General features: G+C 56.0%; 1 protein-coding gene across 1 annotated transcript in view; it reads right to left on the bottom strand.

The window, feature by feature from the left end:
* Window positions 1-11126: 11126 nt before the first annotated feature.
* Window positions 11127-23346, bottom strand: part of DLL3 (delta like canonical Notch ligand 3) — a 258608-nt gene continuing 246388 nt past the window's right edge. The window contains exon 9 of the mRNA XM_073321919.1: window positions 11127-11363. Coding sequence (XP_073178020.1) covers window positions 11358-11363 — 6 coding nt within the window. The 3' untranslated portion in view covers window positions 11127-11357. The remainder of the gene's footprint in view (window positions 11364-23346) is intronic.

The raw sequence follows: 23346 nt of genomic DNA, 5'->3' as shown, positions 1-23346 counted from the left end.
GCTGCCCCATTGAGGGCAGCGCTGCCTCAGACAGGAGGGCGCCCCCTATTGAAGCACCCGCACCTCCGACCCCCGAGCTTCCTTTAGCGGGCTCGTAGCCAGGCCGGTTATTTCCCCAGGCTGCTGGGAGATAAGGTGTGACACTGCGCAGAGGCCTCGGGGTCACGTTAACCCTTGAGTTGCCTGGCAGAAGTACAGCACCAGATCGTAGTAACCCCACCCGTCAGCACTCAAGACCCCCAGCAGTTGGGCTCAGCACCTTAAAAACCCTTCCCCTCCTCTGGGTAAGAGCAGGACCGTAACAACACACACACGTTCACCTCAAGGGGGCATCCATGCGCAGGCATCAGGGCATGCAGGTAGGGTCAGGAAGGTTAGCCCCGGGTAGCACCACACACTTGCTATTGCGAGGGTTGGCCCAGCTTCTTACGGACCAAAGGGCTGGCTGGGACCTGCAGAAGGCTGGGCCCAGAGCCCTGGTGGTCAGATCTGCTGGGACCCAGCCTGGCTGGAACAACAGGCTGGTCATTCCATGGTCTGCGGCCTGAGTTACACAGGAGGTCAGACTCGATGACCCCAAGGGGTTCCCTCGGGCCGCGGACTCTGTGCATCTGCTACCACAACAACCCGCTGCCTTTATCCAGCGCTTTTCAGCTGCAGAGCTCAATGGGCTTTACCAAGGAGGGAGCCCCTGACCCCACTCCCTGGCGGAAGCTCGAGGGTCAGATTAAAATGTCTGGAGGGCCAGATGCGGCCCCCAGCCCGTAGTTTGCCCATCCCTGCTGTATAGGGTGGAACAGATCAGGCGATGCCCGGACACAGGGTCAGCTCTGGGGTTCCAGGTGGAGCAATTATCATGGGTAATACGGTATGATGCGGAAACTGAGGCACAGGGCAGGGCAGTGACTTAGAATCATAGAATCTCAGGGTTGGAAGGGACCTCAGGAGGGCATCTTGTCCGACCCCCTGCTCAAAGCAGGATCAATCCCCAATTTTTGCCCCAGATCCCTAAATGGGCCCCTCAAGGATTGAACTCACAACCCTCGCTTTAGCAGGCCAATAGCTCAAACCACTGAGCTATCCCTTACCCCTCTGTTGGTTCCGAGCCAGGAATAGAACCCACGCCTCCCGCGGGCTGGGGGAGTGCTCCACCCACTAGGCAACGCTGCTTCAGGATAAAGTCCGATGCATCAGGCGTGGCCCATGGCTGGAGACAAGACGCCAAACTAGCTGGCCACAGGCTCAGCTGAGCCGTTGATAGCTGGGAGCTGTGGAGCCTCAGTTTCCCTTTCCTTTCTATTGCAGCTGCCCCCCCACTTCTGTGTCTCTCCTCACACCATCCTCTGCTCCCCAGCACTAGGGGCAAAGCTAGTGGCATTTGTCCCTGCTCGGGGTCACCCCCAAAGTCACCTGGAGAGGAGCTCAGAGCAGCCTTACCAGCAACCTGCCGCCAGAGGGCGCTGCCGGACTGCAGGAGTCGACTAGATTTAGGGGAGGCCTGACCCCCAGCAGGCCCTGGCCTGAACCAGACAGCCCCGTCTCAGGATCTAGGGTGCAGCTCTGGCCCCTTGGGGGTCACAGAGGGGAAAGGCCCCATATCCCTCCCTCACACAGCTAGTCTCCCTGCCTTGGGCTGGCTCAGAGCTAGCACCCCCCAGGGGGAAGCCCCAAATCCCATTCTCTGCCCCCTTGAGCCAGCCACTCGCCTGCTGTGGGGCCAGATCATAGCCTGCGGCCCCTAGAGGGGAAAGGCCCCTGTGTCCCACTCCCTGAGAAAATCCGCCCTTCCTCTCCCCATCCCGACTCCTGTTTGCGGGAGTTGCTCATGCCAAGGCTCGGGAAGGGTCTCTGGGGGCAGGGGGGGGGGCAAGGCTACACCCAAGGGCATCAGCAGGATGCAGGCCTGAGAGGCAGAGCCGCTTCTGCACAGCTGCCCCCAGTCCTGGCCAGCTGTGTCAGGACAGGCGAGCCGGATGAGTCTCCTTGGGCGGGGCGGGGGAGGAATTCCCTGCGCCCCCCCAGCTCCAAGGGGGTGCAGAGAGCCAGGCAGATGGGGCATCCAGCTCCTTAGGGGTGTGTGTGTGTGTTGGGGGATGCTCAAAAGGAGCAAGCATCTTGCAGCCCAAGATACCTGTAGGGGCCTGGAAACCCCCTCCTCCAGTCCCCTCCCATCACCAGTGCCCCCCCCTTTAAACCAACATAGAGGGGGGGCTGGCCAGCCACCTCCCCTTAAACCATCTCTAAGACTCTCCCCTTCTATGCACCCAACACCCCTTTGCACCTGCCTTTAATTAGCCTGAACAGCTGATTGCCTTTGCTGGGAGGGGGGAAGGGGGGGTTGTCTTAAAGGGACAGCAGCTCATTTTCGCACCAAGGCTGGATGAGTGACTAGGGTCTGGATGACGCTGGTTATCTGCCCCTTCATGCAGAGCTGAGCCAGGCCAAGCTAAGGGGGTCCCCGGTAGCTGGGGGGCCCCGAAGGCGGAAGTGAGGGAGGGAGGCCGCCTTCCTGGAAAGGACTTTCGAGGCTCGCTCGCAAAGGAGCCTGGGAAGTGGCCGGTTTGTTAATGGGAGGTGGGCCCTGTTGCCAACGGGGGCCCCTGACTGGCCATGCATGCAACGAGTTGGGCAGGTCTCAGCCCAGCCCCATATGCTCCCAGCGCACAGCCATCCATCACCGCTGGCCCGGACTGGCAGTGGCCACCCCATCGCTGGCAGAGAACTGAATGGGCCACGGAGACCCCCCCCCATGCTGCTTCCTAGAGCCTCGATGGGGCTGTGGGATTGGGGGCGCTGTATTTAAGGGTTGAGCTTCTCAACCTAGGAGTCCTGACACCCAGGTGCCCCCCCTCTAACCACTAGATCCCACTCTCCCCCCTGTGCCAGGAATAGAACCCAGGAGTCCTGACTTCCAGCCCCCACCCCGCGCTAACCACTAGATACCCCGCTCCTCCCAGAGCTGGGGAGAGGACCCAGGAATCCTGGGCTGGCAACACGTCAGCACTGTTTCATGCCCGTATCTGTGTCCCGCTCCAGGGGGGATGCCCAGAGTCTGGGTAGGTTGCTGCGCAGGGCGAGGGGGAACCGGACACCAAGCCGAGCAGAGCCCCTGAAGCCCTGAGCGACTGCTGACCAGCAGGGGGCAGGGATGAGTCGCTTGGGAGGTGGATGGATTTGGGTGGCGGGTAACCCTCCCTGGCCGTGCCCACTCTGGGGACGCCCGATGGAGCCCAGTCCCCCGGCAGGGCACATCGGTCACTTTCCCCGGCATGAAATTGATGGGTATTGAAAAGGGAGGATCTATGTCCCCTCCTGCTACCCCCAACTCCCCAGCTCTGCTGCCTGCGGCTGGGGAGGGCCCCACGGTGATGGGCAGGGAATCCGCAGCAGAGCCCTACAACCCGACCCCACGTGTCAGGTCTGGGCTGGGGGGCTGAGAACAACCCGACCCCCTTGGGGGGTCTGACCACCTCCTCTTACCCGCATGGGGGCGGCCCGGCGGAGGCTGCTGTATGCACACAGCGCAGCTGTGGGCCACGCCAACCCCATGGGCGGGAGGTGGCCAGCGATGGATTGCGGGCATGGGGACCCCCCCCAGGCCGAGCCTTGAGAACAAGGTGGCACTGGCAGGGTTGGCCCAAGGGTGGGGGGAATGTTGTCACGACCAGGACGTGGGCAGCGTGGCCTAGCAGGCAGGAACAGGCATCAGGCCTGAGGTGTGAGCTGAAGCCGGAAACCAGGAGTCTAACCAGGGACAGGGATCAGGAGCCAAGAGCCAGGGGGTCAAGCCAGGAATCCGAGCCGGAGAACAGAGCCCGACCCCAAAGCAGGGGTCGCAACAGGCCGGGGTTGCGCCGTCAGCTTCCTGCAACTCCAATCTGCGGCCACGGAGCCGGGGTGCTGCCAGCCGGGTCTTGGCACGCCGGGGCCGCCCGGTGCCCCCGGGGTTTATAGGGGCTGGCTCACAGTTCTGCCACGGCGGGTGGTGTGGACGTTCTCCGGAGCCTTCCACTTTGGGTCTGAAATCGACAAGCTGCTCTTGCGCTTGGGTCAGGCTTTCGAAGGGGGCCCAAGCAGGCCCGTGATCCACAGCGGCCTGGCGGTGAGGCCGGAAGCTCTCTGGGGCCTGGGGAGATCGACGGCAGAGAAGCGCCGTGCTAAGAGCACCTGGCCCCAGCTCACCAGCACGGTGCTTCCAAGCCGCCCCCGCAGTCCTCCGCCAGGCAGCCCAGCTCCACCTAAGAGCGCAGGCGGTGGGAGTTCAGGTCGCGGAGTCCCGGCGGCGACTGCCGGCTCCAGGGGGGCAGAGTTAAGGTCGGGGAGGGGGCGTTTCCCGTGGCTCTGAGCTTTGCAGAATGCGCCACGCTGGAAGGGCCCGAACAATTGCCGGGCCCCCTTAACTCTACGTTAACGACAGATTTTGCTGTCAGCTCAGCCCCCGCCCCCAGCTGTGTCCGGGGGCAGACCCCCCAGGCGAAGGCAGCGCTAGAGGGTGCCCCATCTCTCCCCCCCACGCCCCCCTGGTTGTTATCGCTCCCTCCTGCATCCTGTTTTGCTGGGCAGGCTGAAGGCCAGGAAGTTTACACGTCTCGATGCACGAGCGGTTTGGTTCGGTCACTTGCACCTGGATCGGTGCCCTGGGAGGAAACCCATCCCCCGCCCGTAACCCCGACTCACGGCGACAGCCAGGGGAGCAGAATTCAGCCTCTTTCTCCTCCCAAACCTGCCACTGCCTGATCTCAAGTAGTGCAGTGTGGGGGTCTATGACACACAGTGGAACAGTTCTGAGGCCATGCAGCAGACAGGCGTGTTGAACACACACACTCTCTCCCCCTCCAGACCTGGCAATAGAACCCAGGAGTCCTGACACTCAATTTATCTAACCACTAGACCCCACGCCCCTCCCAGAGCTGGGATCGAACCCAGGAGTCCTGCATTCCAGAACCCTGCTGCTCAAACCACGAGGAATAGAACCCAGGCATCCTAGCTCAGCCCCCACCTCTAAGCAGCAGAGCACAGCCATCCCCAAGTGAGGCCCGGTTCTCATCCCTGCCCGCCACCCCCTGTGGCCCTACGCTGGACTGACCCTAGATCTGCTGTGGGGTAGCATCTTAGCCATGTGTTGACAGCTGCTGGCTGTAAAGTGCTGCCCTGGGGGCCAGAATCAGCTGCAGCTTCCCCATGGTTTCCTCATTAACACTGGGCTGTATGGGGTCAGGGAGGTGAGGAGAGCTGGCTCCATGGGGAGGAGCCGGGGGAGGTAGGAAACCTAAACAAGAGGATCAAGGGGGTCAGGGGCAATTATGCTGCATGGAAATTGAAGGAAGGGACCAGGAAAGTCTGGGCATCACCAGTGCCAGCCCCAGAGCTGGGCAGAGTACATCAGCCTCACCGTCACTACTCCTGCTCTAACCACCAGACCCCACTCCCTTCCCAGAGCTGGGGTAGAACCCAGGAGTCCTGACTCCCAGCCCTCCCTGTTTTAACCACTAGACACCACACCCTTCCCTGAGCTGGGTGTCCTGGCAGGTCTTCTGCATTGTTTCATAGTAGTATGTCTGCCCCCCCCGCCCCACCCCAGCCAGAAGGGATTCCCATTTGCCTCTGCCCCAGCTCCATAGCTTCAAAGGCCAGCAGGAGCTCAGTGACTTTCCCACAGCGGGGAGGCGGGGGGAGAAGAAAGACCCCAGCCCTGCAATCATCTGATGAACAAGCACCTTCCCTCCCACCCTCACCTGGCGGACTCATTACCCTTCCACCGGCCAAGATCAAAGGAATATTCCCACCAGCTGCCTGGTTCCCACCGGGCCTCGGTTTCCCTGCATTATGGAGCCCAGCAAGTCATGGGCAGGGTTGTGTCTTAAGCAGCACCAGGCTAAGCAGGTCAAATGCCACCCCCCCCCCTTTCCATTTCCCCCTGGCCCGTGAGATCACTACACTCTAAGCCGGGGTTAGAGTGGGGCTCAGAACAGAGGGGCAGGCTTGATGCGTTAATTAATTAATTAATAAGCACCCTAATTCCTACCCCACCTCTGCTCTAACCACTGGATTCACTCCCATCCCAGAGCTAGGGACAGACCCCAGGAGTCCTGGCTCCTAGCCCCCCCCCGCACGCTCACCACTTGGCAGGTGCTCTGAAGATCACGCAGGCAGGAGGAAGCAGCTTCTCTTCCTTGTCCCCGCGGCCTGGCTTCCCGAGCCTGCTCCAGGACGGCCGTGGGTGTTTGCGAAGGGTCACGTAGCCGCTTCCGCCACCTCCCCTCCGGCCCCCCCCGCGCCACCAGAGGAGGTCAGTGCGAGGTCCCCCCCGGCGGGGGGTGCTGAGAGAGACGTTGGGGGCCAGGCAGCAGTCCCAGGACTCCTGGGGTCTGAGCCAAAGAGGCCTCAGCCAGAGCTGGGCCGCAGGATCGGGGCCAGGCCAGGATTGCCCTGCCTGAGGTTCCAAAGGGAGCCCAGACCCGCTGGGGCTGTTCCCTGCCTTCCCGAGGGATGGGCCTAAGAGCCGCCAGCCCTTGGCACTGGGCCTGGCATTTGTCAGCACCGACGGCCCGAGTTCTTGTCCCCGGGCACCGAGGCCTCGAGCGACGGCAGCTGGGCCTCTCCCCATGGCCCTGGAGGGTCCCAGCCCCTGACCTCTGGGCCTCTCCCCGTAGCACTGGGGGTGGGGGTCTCAGCCCGACCTTTGGGCCTCTCCCCGTGGCCCTGGCGGGTCCCAGCCCCTGACCTCTGGGCTGCTTCCTCGTGGCACTGGGGGATCCCAGCACCCACCGTGGGCCGTGCCCCAAGGCACTGGGGAATACTGGCTCCATAGCCCTAGCCATGCCCCCACCACACTGGGGTGGGGGGGGTTTCCCAGCACTTTCCCCTTGGGGTCTGGACCCCCATGGCACTGGGGGGATGCTGGCCCCCTGGGGACACCAGGCTGATCCTGAGCGCATGAATCTGGCTGGCCGACCGTGTGCACAGAGCACCCTGCCAGACTCCCGGGACACCTGCCCTGAGAAAGGGCCACTCCTGGCAGAACCGGGTGGCTCCCCCTGGCCCTGGGGGCCTGTTTTTTCCTGACCGCGCCCCAAGGTCTCTGCCCTGACTTTTGTTCTGCGGCCCCCGGCGGCTTTCCTGTTTTCGGGGCCTGACTGTGGGAAAGTGGAGCTGGGAATGCGGGGTCGTGTGTGTGTGTGTGACCGTCACCTTCACACAAATAAACACAGGCGGATGTGTGGGGGGGTGGGGGGGAGACACAAGGGCACAGCTGGAGAAACCCACTGAAGCCGCGATGCTCACACTGGGGTAGTTGCTTTTCCATCAAATGCCTTTTTGCACGGATGTTAGACCTGGGCAGAGGGGCCAGGCTGAGCCCCCCGGCCCCTCCCGCATGCACCCCTGCCCTGAGATTGAAGTTCCAGTTTAGGCAAGTTCCCACAAATACACGAGCTGCCCCCCACCCGGCTGGTGGCCGGTGGAGGGGCTGGGTGTCTCTGTTTTGCCAAAGGGGGAAGCTGGCCCCGGGAACCACACTGAGACCCCCTGCAACTCATTACAGGGATGGGCTAGAGAGTAGCATGAATTTTTCACCATCTGGGTGTTGGCAGGGGTCAGCTCTCACTGCAAGGGGCCAGCCCCTCCCGCACTGAGCCCCCACCCTGCCCCCTGCAGCACAGCGCCCCCTAGCACTGCACTGGGGTCAGCTCTGCCTGCAAGGGGAGAGCACCCCCTATTGAGCCCCCATTGGCTCCCTGCAACATAGCGCCCCCTAGTGCCACACTGGGACATGGGGGTCAGCCCTGACTGCCAGGGGATAGCGTCCCATATTAAGCGCCCACTTCCTGCAGCACAGCGCCCCCTAGTGCCACAGCAGGTCTAGGGACTCAGCACTGACTGTGCAGGGAGAGCGCCCCCTACCGCGCTGGGGCCAGAACTGACTCCAAGCGCAGACCACCCAGAGCTAACCCCACGCCCAACAGCGCCTTGCTGGGCTCGCGTTGCAGCACTGAGCCGTGCAGACCCCAACAGACTCCCAGCTTTGCCTGCCCCCCCCCCCCCAAGGCGGCCGTTGAAGAGAGCCGGGAGCGGGATGGGGGGTGGGAAGCAGCTTTGAAGTGGGGCTGGTGCAGCTTTGCCCTGGGCGCCTCTTGCAATGTACCTGCTGCAGGGTGGCTCCGCGCCAGGCTGAAACTGATGTGGACAATGGGCGGAAATCCATGAACCGGCTGCAAAAAACCAAAAAACCAAAACGAGCCTCATTTTGTGCGCCTTGTTTGTCTGCGGCTTCCCCAGGGCGCCGGGATCCTGCGGGCGAGCCCTGCCCCACCCCTTGCGTGGGATCAACCCCCCAAACAAAGCCACGCGTGCCCCTCTGCCCCCAAAACACCTCCATCCTCTAGCAAAAGGCAGCTGCAGCAGCCATGGCGCCCGGTCGGTGACGAGACCAGTGACTGAGCTGCCCCCCTCCAGAGTGGGGGAATTGGCGGGGAAGATGGTATGTGGGTATGATGCAGGGAAGACTGCCCTGCCGCCGCCCCAGGTAGTACCCGCTCTGGGGCTGCCCTTTCCCCGGCGCTAAACCCACAGCGTGTGGTGGGGAGGCAGCAGGCCTGGTTGTTTGACTCAGACCCCCATCCCAGCTGGGCGGAAGGGCAGTGCCATTGGAATGGAAGGCACTGTGTCATGGGCACGGGGGCTGGCCTGGCAAGGACTGGGCCTAAAGGTGGTGCCAATCCCTTAACAAGGCACCGATGTGGGGGGACCAAGATTGGAGGGCAAGGCCCCATCTCAGGGCTGTGCCCAGATGCACCTAGCGGGGCTGTCAACGCCTCTGGGAGCCCCATCTGCCCTAGGTGGCCGATGGCAGTAATCGTCCTGTCCCTCGCACAGCAGCCTCTCCCCAGAGCGGATGCTGGAATCCCACCACGTGGCCCCCTCCAGCGCATCCCCGGATGCTTTGGAGGTTGCCAAGAGCCCCAGGGTATATTGCTGAGAGGTGCTGCGCGTTTCCCTGCTTTCAGTTACAGTGAGGCAAACACAGACTAACTCCACAGAGAGTTATAGTTCTGAGACCAGGGGCCCATCAACCCTGGTATCCGGTCTCCAGAGTGGCCAGTCCCCGCTGCTTCAGAAGAAGGTGCAAGACACACCCCAGTGGACAACAAAGAGACAATCTGCCCAGAGAGGATTGCTCCCAACCAATTACTGGGTTGTATTTTGCCCTGAAGCATGAGCACATAGGTCTGTGTTTTAATCCTTCCTAACATAACTGGCTATTCCCATTATTCACATAAACCTCAGATCCTGGTTTGAACCCTGCTAAACTCTTGGGATCATTAATATCATGTGGCAGTGAGTTCCACAGGCCAAATCCTTTTGTCGGTTTTAAATCGGTTGCCTCTCCATTTCACTGAACAGCCCCTTGTTCCTGAGTCATGGAAAAGGGTGAACGAAAACACTGTGTCTACCTTCCTAATCCAGTCACGGTGTTCTGTGGCTTTAACATCATAATCCGTCACTCTTCCTCAGTAAATCTCAAAGCGCTTTAGAAAGGAGGGCAGTATCATTATCCCTATTTACAGATGGGGAAACTGAGGCACAGAGGGGCAAAGTCACTTGTCCAAGGTCACCTGGCAGCTGAGCCAGGAATAGAACCCAGTGCCCCAAGTTCCAGTGCTGTATCCACTAGGACACGCTGCCTCCCATGTCCCTCTGTTATAGATCTCCTCTCTAAACAGTCCCCATCTTTTCAATTTCTCTTGATAGGGAAGTTCCAACAACCTCCAATAGATTCCACAGATAGATTCATAGATTCTCTTAAGGCCAAAAGGGATCACTGTGATTATCTAGTCTAGCTTCCTGCATAACACAGGCTGGATATTCCCCAGCCCGTGATTCCTGCTTCCAGCCCATATCTTGTGGTCGAGCTAGAACAGATCTTTTCTAAACAGACACTGAATGCTGATGGGAAGACTCCAGCTGATGAAGAATCCACCCCCTCCCTGGATCAGTTGATTAAAGGCTTAATCTCCTCCTCCTCCTATCTCAAAATTTGTGCCGTGTTTCCAGTTTCCATTTGTCTAGCCTCAACTCCCAGCCACTGGATCTTACACTGCCTCTTGTTTGCAAGATTAAAGGACCTTCTAGTATCAAATCTCTTCTCCCCTTGTAAGTGTTCGCAGCCTGTGATCAAGCCAACTTACTGTGGTGTAAATAACAGCAGAATTGGCCACTCAACCTACTAGCAGCGGTAAAGTAAACCAAAGCAGATCCGTCAGAAAAACAAAGCATCAAACTGTTTTTTTTTCACTGAGCAAAATAGATATTTTATATATTTCTTTTGAGAGAAAATGGGGACATACAAAAAATGTAAAAGGAAAAAAAAATCCGGGAAACAGACAGGGATATATGTACAGGACACTTCTTATAAATATACAATATATACAATTTAAATATGTATATAGAGTATCTCCAAAAAGCTTTTTGTACACGGCACTTCTTTTGTTTTAAATTAAAACAAATGCAGTTTTCAAATAATAATAATAATAATAAAAAAAATCATTAAAGATTTTTCTCCCCCCCCACCCCCCACCTTTGTAACACTTTAAAGAGTCGTTCCTATCCCCTCGCGCCATTGGTTCCTGAAAGCAAAAGAATCCATTAGTGGAGCGTCCCGTCTAACCGCCTCCCTTCCAACCCATCTCTGGCACATAAAGGGCGTCGAGAGCTTGCAGCCATGTGGTCTCAGCGCGTGGCCCCGCCCCTTGCATGGGGGAGGGGCTTATCCCCATCCACCGCTCTGATTGGCCAAGTGGCAAGGGGCGGGGCTTCCTTCCTTCAGCTCGACAGGGAAGCAGTCTGAGACAAAACCACAGCATTAAAATAATAATAATAATAATTAATAATCATAATTAAAAAGCCAGGGCAAAAGGAACAAGAATCCATTCCTGGCAGCCCCCTGCTGGAAAAGGACCGGCCTTTTCTGACTACTGCTCTACCGTCTTCCTGATGCATCTCCAGTGCAACATCCCCCCTCCCTCTACTCTCCAGCTTCCCCCCCAAAACAACCTCCCCCCTGCCAAAAGAGACATCCGCACCCCCCCACAGCCAACTTTCCACCTTCCCAACCTTCCTCCGTTCCTTTGGTCCCCTCCCACCCCCCAACTCACATAGCAGCAAGAATAAATATTAAATATTTTTCTCTTTAGAAAACAAACAGGAGTCGATATTTATCATCTATAGATTAAAAAATAACAGTACGTCGTCCGCTGCTGATCCAGGCGTCCGAGGAGGCATCTCTGTAAACATTCTTTAGCGGGGCGGGCCGGGGGGGGGGACGACGGAGCCACAGGTCCGAGGTCAGGGGGCCACTCTTAAACCTAGAAATGAACAAGAGCGGGGGGACAAACAATTAGGGCAGACGGTAACCGGCTGGCAGTCAACAGGCCCTTGCCCCGCCCCCTCCCACACCACCCTGGCCAAGGAATCCAGCCCAAGCGTGGGGTGAGGGGGTCTTTGTTTGGCGGAGACCCCGGCCCTGCGCACCTTGGTTCGTAAACGTGCCGGTTTACGGGGGCTGGTTGCACCCCGTCCAGATGTTGGGTCTTAGGCACAACCAAAGAAGTGACTCTCTGATTCAGAGAATCATAGAAGATCAGGGTTGGAAGGGACCTCAGGAGGTATCTAGTCCAACCCCCTGCTCAAAGCAGGACCAACCCCAACTAAATCATCCCAGCCAGGGCTTTGTCAAGCCAGCCTTAAAAACCTCTAAGGATGGAGATTCCACCACCTCCCTAGGGAACCCATTCCAGTGCTTCCCCACCCTCCTAGAGAAATAGTGTTTCCTAATATCCAACCTAGCCCTCCCCCACTGCAACTTGAGACCACTGCTCCTTGTTCTGTCATTCCTGCCTTCCCATGTGAATCCTGTCCCAGGATTTACACTGAGCCCAATTCAGGACTTCAATGGAGCACTGCAGATCTACACCAGCTGGGGATGGGACTTTACGTGTGTGCTACGGGAGTGGAGCAGAGCTGATGGGTTCAGCAGAGGGCCATTGACCTCCCTACAGAGTCCCAAAGCGAGATGCTCCCATGTGTCGGCGTTTACACCCACACAAGGTGAGAGTCAAATGCTCCCGCTGGGTAAGTTGGGGTGCCAGGAAGGGCGTGGGGCAGGGGAGATGGCGTGGAATGGAGGCTGGAAGTCACCCGAGGACAAGCCACAGCCTGGGTGACTGGGCACACGAAACGCACACAGAGCTGTGAGTGGCGGAGAGGGTCAACAGCTCGTACTGAGAAACAAGGAGACACTTAGAGGTATTATAGTACAGTCCAGCCAACAGCTGGGCCCTGCTGGGCCCGGTGCTGCTCACTCATGCCCCTGCCCCAAAGAGCTCCCAGGCTAAGCAGACCCAGGGATGAGTCTCCCCCTTTTACAGCAAGAGAGAGGAAGTGATTTGCCAAGGATCATTAATGGAGTCCATGGAAGAGCTGGGGAGAGCAACTAGATCTTCCTCCACGTTTGCAGCATGTGATCAGACCCCTTGGAAGCCCTAGGGGGCACCCCTTCCACCTACTCTGGCTCTGTATAGCACATCGCGCATGGTGAACTTGCTTAGCACATGCCCAGGGACATTGTCTCTGTAGGTGTCTGTACAGTGCCGAGCGCGGTGGGTGCCCTAATGGATTGGGACAGTCGGGCGCTACCATTGTGTCAATAATAACAATAGCACCTTTTGTCAGGAGGCCTGAAAGCCCTTTACATATGGGAAAACTGAGGCACAGAAGGGGCAGGGGAGTCACTTGCCCAAGTTCACTGTGACCCCAGGAGTCGCTCAAAGCCAACTATACGTCGTATCAGGCATGACACATTCATCACCCCAACCCACTGTTGTCACAATATATCTCTAAAAGGTGTCAGGCGAGGTACCATATGTAAACTGGTGACACGCTGGGCCCCCAAATCATGGGGCAATGTATGTGCCAAGACTTATAGCTGTGTGCTGGTGGCATGAAAGTACATTTACATGTAAGGTAAACAAAACCATCAAGCTAACAAGCGGTGGAGAAGAACATGCCGGGGGACAGAATCTGCACCCCAAGAAGCCTCCCTGCCTCTTGACGCAGAGACAATGCCCTTCGGGTAATATAAGGGGAGCAAAAAGACATTTCCTTTATCTGTTGCTTAGGGGACTGAGGGGCTGCAGCCCGTGAGCCTGTGAAAGTTGGATCCTCTTGACCTGAAGGGCAGGAGATGCTGCTAACGTGCTGTGAGACATTCATTTAGGCAAAGAAATCACTTGCTGGAATTCACGTCTACTCACTAGAAATCATATGCTGTTTGTACCCAGATCTGTCTCTTTTTCTCTCACTTAATATCACCTAAATCCTGTTTGTTCCTAATAATGTTGTACTCTAAACCAGAAGTTCTCAACTGGGGGTGCGCGGGCCCCGAGCAGGTTTCAGGGGACCCGCCAAAATGTATTAGAGAGCAGGGCCAAAGTTAGACAGGGCAGAAAGCCGAAGCCCGAGCCCTGCCACCCGGGGCTGAAGATACCCCCGCGGCTTGAGCGAATCATTGAACAGCAGCAGCAACAAGCTTGACACTATGTACATTTTTTCATTGCAGGACCTCCAGTCTCCTTTTCTTTTTTATATTCTAGATGTGTGTGTGTTTCACTGTATAACGATCCATTTCACAAAGCTTTTAATCTACTGGACACATAGGCGCCGACTTTTTGGTTCCTGGGGGGTGCTCGACTCCCGCTCCGTCCCAGGCCCTGCCCCCTCTCCACCCCTTCCCCTAAGCCCCCGCCCCACCTCTTCCTGCCCCCATTCCACCCCCCGTCCCTCTCAGTGCCTCCTGCATGCCACGGAACAGCGGATCGTGGCGGGTGGGAGACGTTGGGAGGAGGGGAAGGTGCGATCCGCAGGGCTGCCACTGTTTTTTTCCCATGGGTGCTCTGGCCCTGGAGCACCCACAGAGTTGGCGCCTATGACTGGATGTGCCAAAAAATGGTTCTTGGGGCACAGGTGAGCACTGGAGTTTTTATAGCATGTTATGGGGGGGCTCAGAAAGGAAAAGGCCGAGAACCCTGCTCTAACCCATCTCAGGGCCGTAATATTCAAATAGGCGTGAATCCAACAGGCACTGTCTCTTTGGAGGCAGCGATCTGAATTTCCCTGAGTGCCACCGTGAGAGGGACTGGCCCGGCTTGCTAACCCCTAATGCTGGCCCTGGCTTTTATATGCAGAAAACCTGTTATTGTGGCACAGGTGGGCCGTGGAGTTTTTATAGCACGCTGGCGGGGGCCTCAGAAAGGAAAAGGTTGAGAACCCCTGCCCTAGAGATCTGCCTACCTTCATGGTCCTGGCTTTAATGCCCTTGGAATCGGCATGGGCGACATCTAAACAAGGTGGGGCATCTACTGGAGCTGTCTTAGGGCACTGCCAGCAGCCCAAGACTCAGGATGCTTGTCTACTGACCTGCCCCATTTGGGAACAGTGTCACCAGAGCTTCCAGCCTCGGCGCTCATCTATGACTCTGCTTCTTTCCTTCTCCCCAGATCCAGCATTGGCTTCCCTTACAATCCACCCCTGTCTCTAGCCCTTGGTCACCTCTCACCTTGACTTCTGTGACCGCCTCTTTTCTGACCTCATTGCCTCTTGATCCCTCTCCCTTCCAATCCATGCTAACTGGAGATAGCCTTTCCTCATCTTTGAATCACTTCCACTCTTTTCATCAAATGTAAGGCCAGAAGGGACCATTAGATCACTGATTCTGACCTCCTGTATATCACACACCTGAGAATTTCACCCTGTTTCCCCTGTATCGAGCCCATGAACTTGTGTTGGACTAAAGCATCTTTTCCTATAAAACATCCAGTTTGGATATGAAGACATCAAAGAGATGGAGAGTCCATCAGTTCCTTCGGCAGTTTTACCTGCACTGGTAAAACAAATTGTGCCTTATTTCTAATTGGAATTTGTCTGGCTTTGACCTCCATCCATTGGTTCTTGTTCTCCGCTAGATTAAAGACCCCCCCTTAGTACCTGGTATTTTCTCCCCATGAAGATATTTAAATATTATATTCAAGTCACCTCTCAGTCTTCTTTCTGATAAGCTACACAGACTGAGCTCTCTAAGGCCTGGTCTACACTACAGAGTTAGGTCGACGCAAGGCAGCTTCCATCAAGCTAACGCTGTAAGCGTCTACACTAAAATATAGCTCCCACTGATGTAACTCGCCCGCTGTGCCAACTTAACAACTCCACCTCTGCAAGAGGCCTAGCACACGGGTCAGCGCAATCACAGAATCATAGAATATCAGGGTTGGAAGGGACCTCAGGAGGTCATCTAGTCCAACCCCCTGCTCAAAGCAGGACCAATCCCCAACTAAATCAACCCAGCCAGGGCTTTGTCAAGCCTGACCTTAAAAATATCTAAGGAAGGAGATTCCACCACCTCCCTAGGTAACCCATTCTAGTGTTTCACCACCCTCCTAGTGAAAAAGTTTTTCTTACGTTGACCGTTACTGGCTTTCAGGAGCCGTCCCACAGTGCCCCACTCTGACAGTTCAATCAGTGCAAGCGCGCCTGGTGAGGATGCACACCGCCGACACAAGGAGTGTCGTGTGAACACGCAAAAGTGATTTAATCACCGTGGTGGCTGTAGGTCGACTTAATTTTGTAGTGGAGACTTGGCTGAAGTCTCTGACTGCAAGACCTTTTCTCTAGCTTGGAAGTCATTTTTGTAGCTCTTCTCTGGCCCCTTGACAATTTTTCAATGTCCTTTTTAAACTGGCGACGGCAGACCTGGAGGCAGTATTCCATTATCAGTCTCCCCAATGCTGTGTGGAGGAGGCGCCTGTCCCTCGAGCTGTACTCGCTGCTCCCCTCATTATGTGTCCAAGGATCCCATTAGCCTTGTTTGTCACAACATTGCACTGGGAACTCTCGACTTCAGGCTGGAATGACTCGCTCCAATCAGCTGATGTTTACCAAACACCCTGCTTCTCGAACACAGAAATTCATGAACTTCCCAGAGATAATGACCACAGGCCGCTGTGTGTCTGGGTCTGGACTGCAGCCACTTGCAACTTAGCTCAATGGGGAAGGGACTGTGAGGAAGGACGTGTATGCTCTGTCCAGTCACTGTGCCAGACCCGACACACCCAATGCATTGAGTAGCAACACTGGCATGGTCAGTACATCAAATAGCAATCCTGTCACGCTCAACGCAATCAGTGCAAAGCTGCCATGCCAAACTCATCGAGTAGCGAAGCCATCACTCTCAACTCATCGAGTGGCAATGCCAGGGCGCCCAACTCATTGAACAGCAATGCCATGGCGCCCAGCTCACTGGGTCACAATGCCATGGCGCCCAACTCATTGAATAGCAATGCCATGGCGCCCAGCTCACCGAGCAGCAATGCCATGGTGCCCAACTCACTGGGTCACAACGCCATGGCGCCTAACTCATCGAGTAGCAATAGCGTCATGGCCAACTCATCGAGGCGCAAAGCGGCCACTCTCAACACATGGAATAGCAATGCCAGTATGCCATCATGACCAATTCATCAAGTAGACAAGCTGTCCCACTCAATGCGTGGAGTAGCCATGCCGTCATGACCAACTCATGGAGTAGCCACGCTCACCATGGGATTCCAGATCAGCTAGTCACAAATAAATGGCCACAATTCACAAATGGCTCACTTAGAACATTCTCTTTGATACGTCAGTTCAAGTGCACCCAGCCCAACCTTCACGACCCACAGTCACACGGGTCAGCAGAAGAATCAATGCAACGAGCAGAGACCTTGATTTTGAAATATGGAGGGGTCCCTATTGAGCACCGATAGAATATCGCCATGCCTGCTGCAATGCTTTGGTGGATCACCAGATCAGAAACTCAGGAGCGGAGCAAACACTCCAGGATCTGCGTATGGATCATTTGAACCCAAACCTTTGCCTCTTCTCGCATTACTCCACACACGCCCCATTAAGGAATTCCTCTCCCTCCCTGCCCCTAAGGCCCTTCAAACCTTTGAAAACTGCTTCAGGGCACAAGGCAAGCTCCAACTATCGGATGAAACTTTCCCCCTGGGCAGGTTATTCCAACATTGCTCATCAAGGGGTGTTCTAGCGTCTTCCCCTGAAGCAGCTGGGATTAGCTAGACGGGTGTCTGGCCTGATCTGGCAAAGCAACTCCTACGTTCCTACATTTTGCCTGACCCTCAGTTGTTGCTTAGTCAGGTTGTCCATATTTAGCTCTTTTAATTTCTCTCTCATCGATCCCTTGAGCCCTCCGAACTTCTCTGGATTCCCCTCCAGTTCAGCAAAAATCTTTCTTGCTTCGTAGCATCCACAGCAGGACCCGATATTCCAGGCATGGGCAGATCTGGGTGGCTTCTCTGTCTCTCTCACACAAATTTTCTATTGACAGTATGGAACTAGGGCCTTAGCATTTGCATTCTTCCAAAGGAGTGGCAGGGTCTGGGATTTTCCAGCTTTAAAGGACTCGTTCAATGGAAACATGAACTGGGGAAAGAAAAATTAGCTCCTGGACTCTTCTGCACAACATTTATCTTTGGTTCCAGTTTCCTAGTTTTGTTTATATACAGCTTTAACGCCGGTGCAGGCGGGGGGCGGGGGGAATGGTTGATTTTCCCACCAGAGAAAAAGGGAAATTTGCATAGAGGAATGCTTTCTACTGCAATAGCGGAAAGTTATGATTTTGTTTTTCCAACTGCAGAAATCTTGGAACATGAAAACCTGAGCGGCTGTGTAGCCTAACAGAATGGACAATGCTTTCCTGAGACACAAGGATTTGGTTCCAGTTTGCAACAAACTAATCTGCTCTTTACTCTGAACCCCGATGTGTCTGGGGTCTCTTCCAGGCCCAGCCTCCTCTACATACCCAGCCCAACTACACTATGCAGAAACCAAACTCACTCTCCCCTCCCTAGAGTTTGGCTTTATTAAAACAACAATCAGGTACCAAAGTCGAACTCAAACGTTCTCCCTAGGCCAAGCTGCCTCCTAGGGCTCCTCCCCAGGACTGCTCAGCCCACACCCTAGGTCCTCTGTCCCCAGGAAATCCCTTCCTCCTCCCTTGCCTCCAGGGAGGGTAAAAGAGCCACCAGCAGCAGAGAGTCAGCAGAACCCATCTGACCCTTTCCCAGCAGGATCCAAGGTTTGTGTGACTGCTACTGCTGAAAGGAGTACTTGTGGCACCTTAGAGACTAAATTTGTTAGTCTCTAAGATGCCACAAGTACTCCTTTATCTTTTTGCGGATACAGACTAACACGGCTGCTACTCTGAAACCTGCTACTGCTGAGTTAATCTCAAACGGTAGAGACTAGCTCCTAAATCCAGAGGTCCCAGGTTCAGCCCCTCCAGATGGCCCATCCTGGGGTGTTGTCCCATGTATACATAACCTACCCCAATGGGGCCCTGCTCTTCGGGAGTTACCGTAATAACAGTGCAAACCTCTGCCCGTCTGCTAGTGAGCAAGCTCAGTCCCTCAGCCACCAAGTCCCATATGCTCATCCCTGAGAGAGGACACAGCGCTGCTCTCCAGGGAGTGAACATTTCAGCCCAGGTCTCTGCAAGGCCAGGGTCTGCAGGGGGTAAAAATGGAGGTGGTGGGGGCGTGATCAAGGAGGGTCTAACCTCCCATTGCGCAAGCCACTCCATATCTGGTGCCCTCCAGGCTCCGAAGAGAGCCCTGGGCTGACAGGTTTGCCAATACGGACCAATGAGTTTACCCAGCTCCCCAGTGTGTGCCCCGGGCAGAGATCAGAGAGTAAACTCTTCCCCATGCAGGGTGTGTGTGTGTAGGGGTGGGGGGGGAGGTGTGTGTGGGGGGGCGGGGGGTGAGGAAAGGAATCATCCCCTGGATACAGGTCCTGGCAGCTGAGCATTGCAGGACCTGGCCGTGATCTCTCTCCTAGCCTTTGACAGAGGCCAAGCTCACCTTCAGCACTTCTAAATTTGTCCCCTTCCCACCCTGCTGCTGCTAAACCCTGCTGGGTCATCTCCATAATCTCCCTGCTCCTGCTTGTTCTTTGGGCTAAAGGCCTTTGGCCAGACCCAGACTGATTCCTGCCACGTTCTCCTCTAGGCCACCAGTAATGCATCATCTCCGGCTGGTTGGATCCCACCCGGCTGGTCCTCAACTCCATCCTTCCCTGGCATCCTCCCAGATCCCTGCCCACTCCCTCTCTCTCTGCTCTTCTTGGCCCTTGCTCTGTCCAAGCTGCAGGCTAACCACCCTCCCCCTTCCCTGTCTAGAAGCCCCGAGCCTCTGCTCTGGCTTTTGGTTGCTTCCTGCATCTCTCCGCTAGCTAGTTGGCCTGAGAGCTGCTCAGGGGGGGGGGGGGGGGAGGATTAATCTCCATATTTGGCTGGGGTGGGAGGGCTGAATCCTCAAACTTTGCCATAGGATGGTGGACTCCAACACATGGTGCCTGGTCTTATCTGTCTCCTATGCTGGGCTGCTTGGTCCCTGCACCTGGTTTCCCTGTCCAATCTCCAGGACAACTCCCTCGCCAGTAGCCGGCTGCTCCAGTCCCAGCAGGCAGTTTCTCTCCTGTTATGCAGTAGCCCCGAGGATTGGCTTTCTCCTCTTTGTCTCCAGTCGCTGCTCCAGGCCTCCAGGCTCTTCTTTGCCAAGAGCAACCCGGGCACCTGTAGCATGAGCTGGAAGCAGAGAGCAGGAGCCAGTACTTTGGGGAACAGCCAGTCCCCTGCAAGTGCCCTGCCATGGGCAGCCCACACCTCTGGAGAGTCCTGGGCTTCATCAGGCACTCCTGCCTTGACCCCCAAAACCTCCTGTACCAGTTTAAGGGTAGTTTGCCCCAGGCCCCTGTTTGAAGGGCCCCGAAATCAGATAGCGTTGAGATCTGGTACATGGGGATGCAGGGCCATTCGGGTTTGGCCAGGCTCTGCCTCCGCCTCCAGAGGGACAAATTTGAGTGGTGTTGAGACCCCGAGTGCTAGGTTGCAATGCCAATCAAATTTGGCCCATCTGCTCCTCAGACTCAATCTATGGTGGGGCAGACGCGTCAGACCTGAGTGGGTTGCACCCTGCTTTAGCCCCTTCAAATGTCGGGAAGAATGGTGCAGCCCAGGCAAGGACCATGATTGTGCCAAGGACTTCCCTCATTCAAAATGGCTGCCACCGCTTCCTACTGTTCCCAATGGGAGCGAGGCTAGGGGCTGACCTTGTTCAAAATGGCCACCACCCTCAGAAGTGAGAACACGGGTGGACCTTGTTCAAAATGGTTGCCATCATCGCATATTTCTCCCAATGGGTGTGACGTCACAAGATGACCTTGTTCAAAATGGCCGCCATCGCCGCCTACTGTTCCCAGTGGTCCATCCAGCCCAGCACAATTGTCCATCTAGTCCAGTATCCTGCCTTCTGACAGTGGCCAATGCCAGGTGCTTCAGAGGGAATGAACAGAACAGGGCAATTATCTAGTGATCCATCCTCAGTCATCCACTCCCAGCTTCTGGCAGTCAGAGGTTTAGGGACACCCGGAGCATGGGGTTGCATCCCTGAGCATCTTGGCTAATGTCACGGACCTGCCGTCCGGGAACTTATCTCATTCTTTTTTGAACCCAGTTATACTTTTGGCCTTCATAGTATCCACTGGCAAGGAGTTCCACAAGTTGACTGCATGCAGGGTGACAAAGTACTTCCTGTTGTTTGTTTTCAACCTGATGCCTGTCCATTTCACTGGGTGACTCCTGATTCTTGTGTGACATGAAGGAATAAATAACACTTTCCCTAGTCACCTTCTCCACCCCAGTCATAATGTTATAGCCCTCCGTCATAACCCCCCACAGGCGTCTCTTTTCCAAACTGAACCGTCCCAGGTTTGAAAATCTCCCCTCATGTGGAAGATGCTCCATCCCCCTCATCATTTTTGTTGCCCTTCCCCCATTTCTAATAGATCTTTTTTGAGATGGGAGCCACCAGATCTGCACATAGTATTCAGGGCGTGGGCATACCATGGCTTTATATATAGGCAACATGGTATTTTCTGTCATATTATCTCTCCTTTTCCTGATGGTTCCTAACAGTCGGTTTGTTTTTTTGACAGCCCTGCACATTGAGTGGATGTTTTCAGAGAACTATCCACGCCGCCGTCGAGATCTCTTTCTTGAGTAGTAACAGCTAATTTAGACCCCCTCATTCTCTCTCCCGCAATGGAAGCAAGGCTATGGGTCGACCTCATTCAAAATGGCCACTACTGCCTCCTATTGTCCCCAATGGAAGCAAAACTATGGGCTGACCTTGTTCAAAATGGCCACCATCGCCTCCTACCACTGTCAGTGGGAGCGTGGCTATGGGCTGCTCTTTCAAAATGGCTGCCGCCTCCCCCCTCTCTCTCTGCCTAGGCGCTTATCATCCGGACTCAGCCCCCTGGTATCTGAGCCCCACCCGGCCACGGGCTGGATTTGTGACAGGAAGTGGCACCAGGGTGATGCTGCTGCGACCACTGACATTTTGGCTGGGGCGGGGGATTGGAAAGGAGACGAGAGCTTGCCCCAGGCAACTCCTCTCCTCTTCCTCCCACATTCCTTCTCCCTTCCATCCTCCCCAGCCCCTCTTCTCTCCACCCGATTTCTGGGCTAGTCACCCCCCTGAGCACTGCTTGTCTCTTGCACTGTACTGGAGGGTGTTCCTTCCCGCCAGGCCAGGCCTGAGGCAGGGGTGAGGGACAGGAAGGCAGGAGAGAGATTTGAGGTGAGGGATTGCTCAGGGCAAAGGGGTGGGGCTATTCCTGCCGAGCCAATTGGCCCAGCCTTAATTAAAAGCCTCCATGCCTAATCAGCACCCCCTCTCGGTGACCCCCTTCCCCTGCAGTAAGGAGGGGGAACCAGGGTGGTTGTGGGAGGACGGGAGGGCTAGGCACAGAGTTATCTGGGGCGTGGCGCCATCAGGATAGGGTTGCCACCTCGGCGGTACAAATAACGGGGACAACTGCCTGCCCCACCACACCCACCACATACACCCCGGAGTACCACCGACCCCTCACCCAGGGCACTGTCTCCTCAGCCCCTGTGGGCTCCTGCTCCCTGGCCTGCTGCGGGCACCAACCTCGCCACGCAGGACGGAGCCTGCCAGATCCACCCTGCTCCTGCCCAGCAGTGGCCCCCACAGCCGGTACCTGGGCACTGCTCGTTCCGAGCCGCCCCATCCCCGTGGCTCCCAGACGCTCCGGAGTTGGGAGCTGCTGCCCCATGTCTCCCCCTACTAGAGCCATGATAGGCTGGGGGAGCCAGCGGTGCTGTGACTGACAAAACTCAAGACTTTTAATGTCCTGGGAAGATATAGATTTACCAGGATAGCCACCTAAATATAAAAAAGGGACAATCCTGGGAAAACCTGGCCAGGGAGAGGAGTGAAAAGCCAGCGGACTGGCTCAGTTTGCCATCCAAGATGGCAGCAAGGTTGGCACAGCTGTCCTCGCTGGGGAGAGGTCTCTATCCATCCCAGAGGCAGTGGGACACAGCCAGGGTATGACTACACTGCATTGTAAACCTAGGTCTGCGGGTCCTGCATCAGGTTTACAATTGCCGGGCCTGGGTCTCATAGCCAGGGTTAATGCATCCACACTGCACTGCACCGACCTGCTGACTCGGGTCCACGGCTTGCGCTGCGTCCACATTGCAAAATGACAGGGCTTGGACCGGAGTCTGAGCTGGACTTGGGTTCTGACCAACACCCTTGGGTGGGTCCTAGCTCCAGAGTATTTATTGACCTGGGCTAGACAGATTTGTGTGGGGATGGAAATGAGGTTTGGGCTCAAACCTGAGTCTGAGTCCAGGTTTACACTGCAGTGTAGACACACCCCTAGAGGTCTTACAAGGCCTCCCATCAGCATCCATACCAGACCCTCTTCCCTTTACTAGAAGGTACAATTAAACCCCTTTCCACGAAGGGTGGAGGGAGAGTCATGGGCTTCCCAAGGGACCTGGAACTCCCCCCCAAAACAGCCCCCCCCAGATTCCTTCTTCAACTCCCAGCTCCTCTGCTCTAACCACTAGACACCAGAGCTGGGGATAGAACCCAGGAGTCCTGACACCCAGCTCCAACCTCTAGACCCTACTCCCCTCCCAGACCTGGGGATAGAACCCAAGAGTCCCATCGGAGGCTCTCACAGCTCTTTACTCTGAGTTACTCAACCTCACGTCATCAGCCCCAATGAATCAGGTGAACATTATTTTCCCTTTACAGCAGGGTAAACTGAACCCCAGAGAGAGGAAGTGACTTGCCCACAGTTCAGTGGCAGAGCTGGGAAGAGACCCCAGGAGTCCTGACAGCCAAACCCTTGTTTTCATTA

The sequence above is a fragment of the Lepidochelys kempii genome, chromosome 23 (genome assembly GCF_965140285.1).
Source record: "Lepidochelys kempii isolate rLepKem1 chromosome 23, rLepKem1.hap1, whole genome shotgun sequence".
Taxonomy (NCBI): domain Eukaryota; kingdom Metazoa; phylum Chordata; order Testudines; family Cheloniidae; genus Lepidochelys; species Lepidochelys kempii.
The sequence above is the reverse complement of the archived record's forward strand: the minus strand, read 5'-3'. Positions and strand labels throughout refer to the sequence as shown.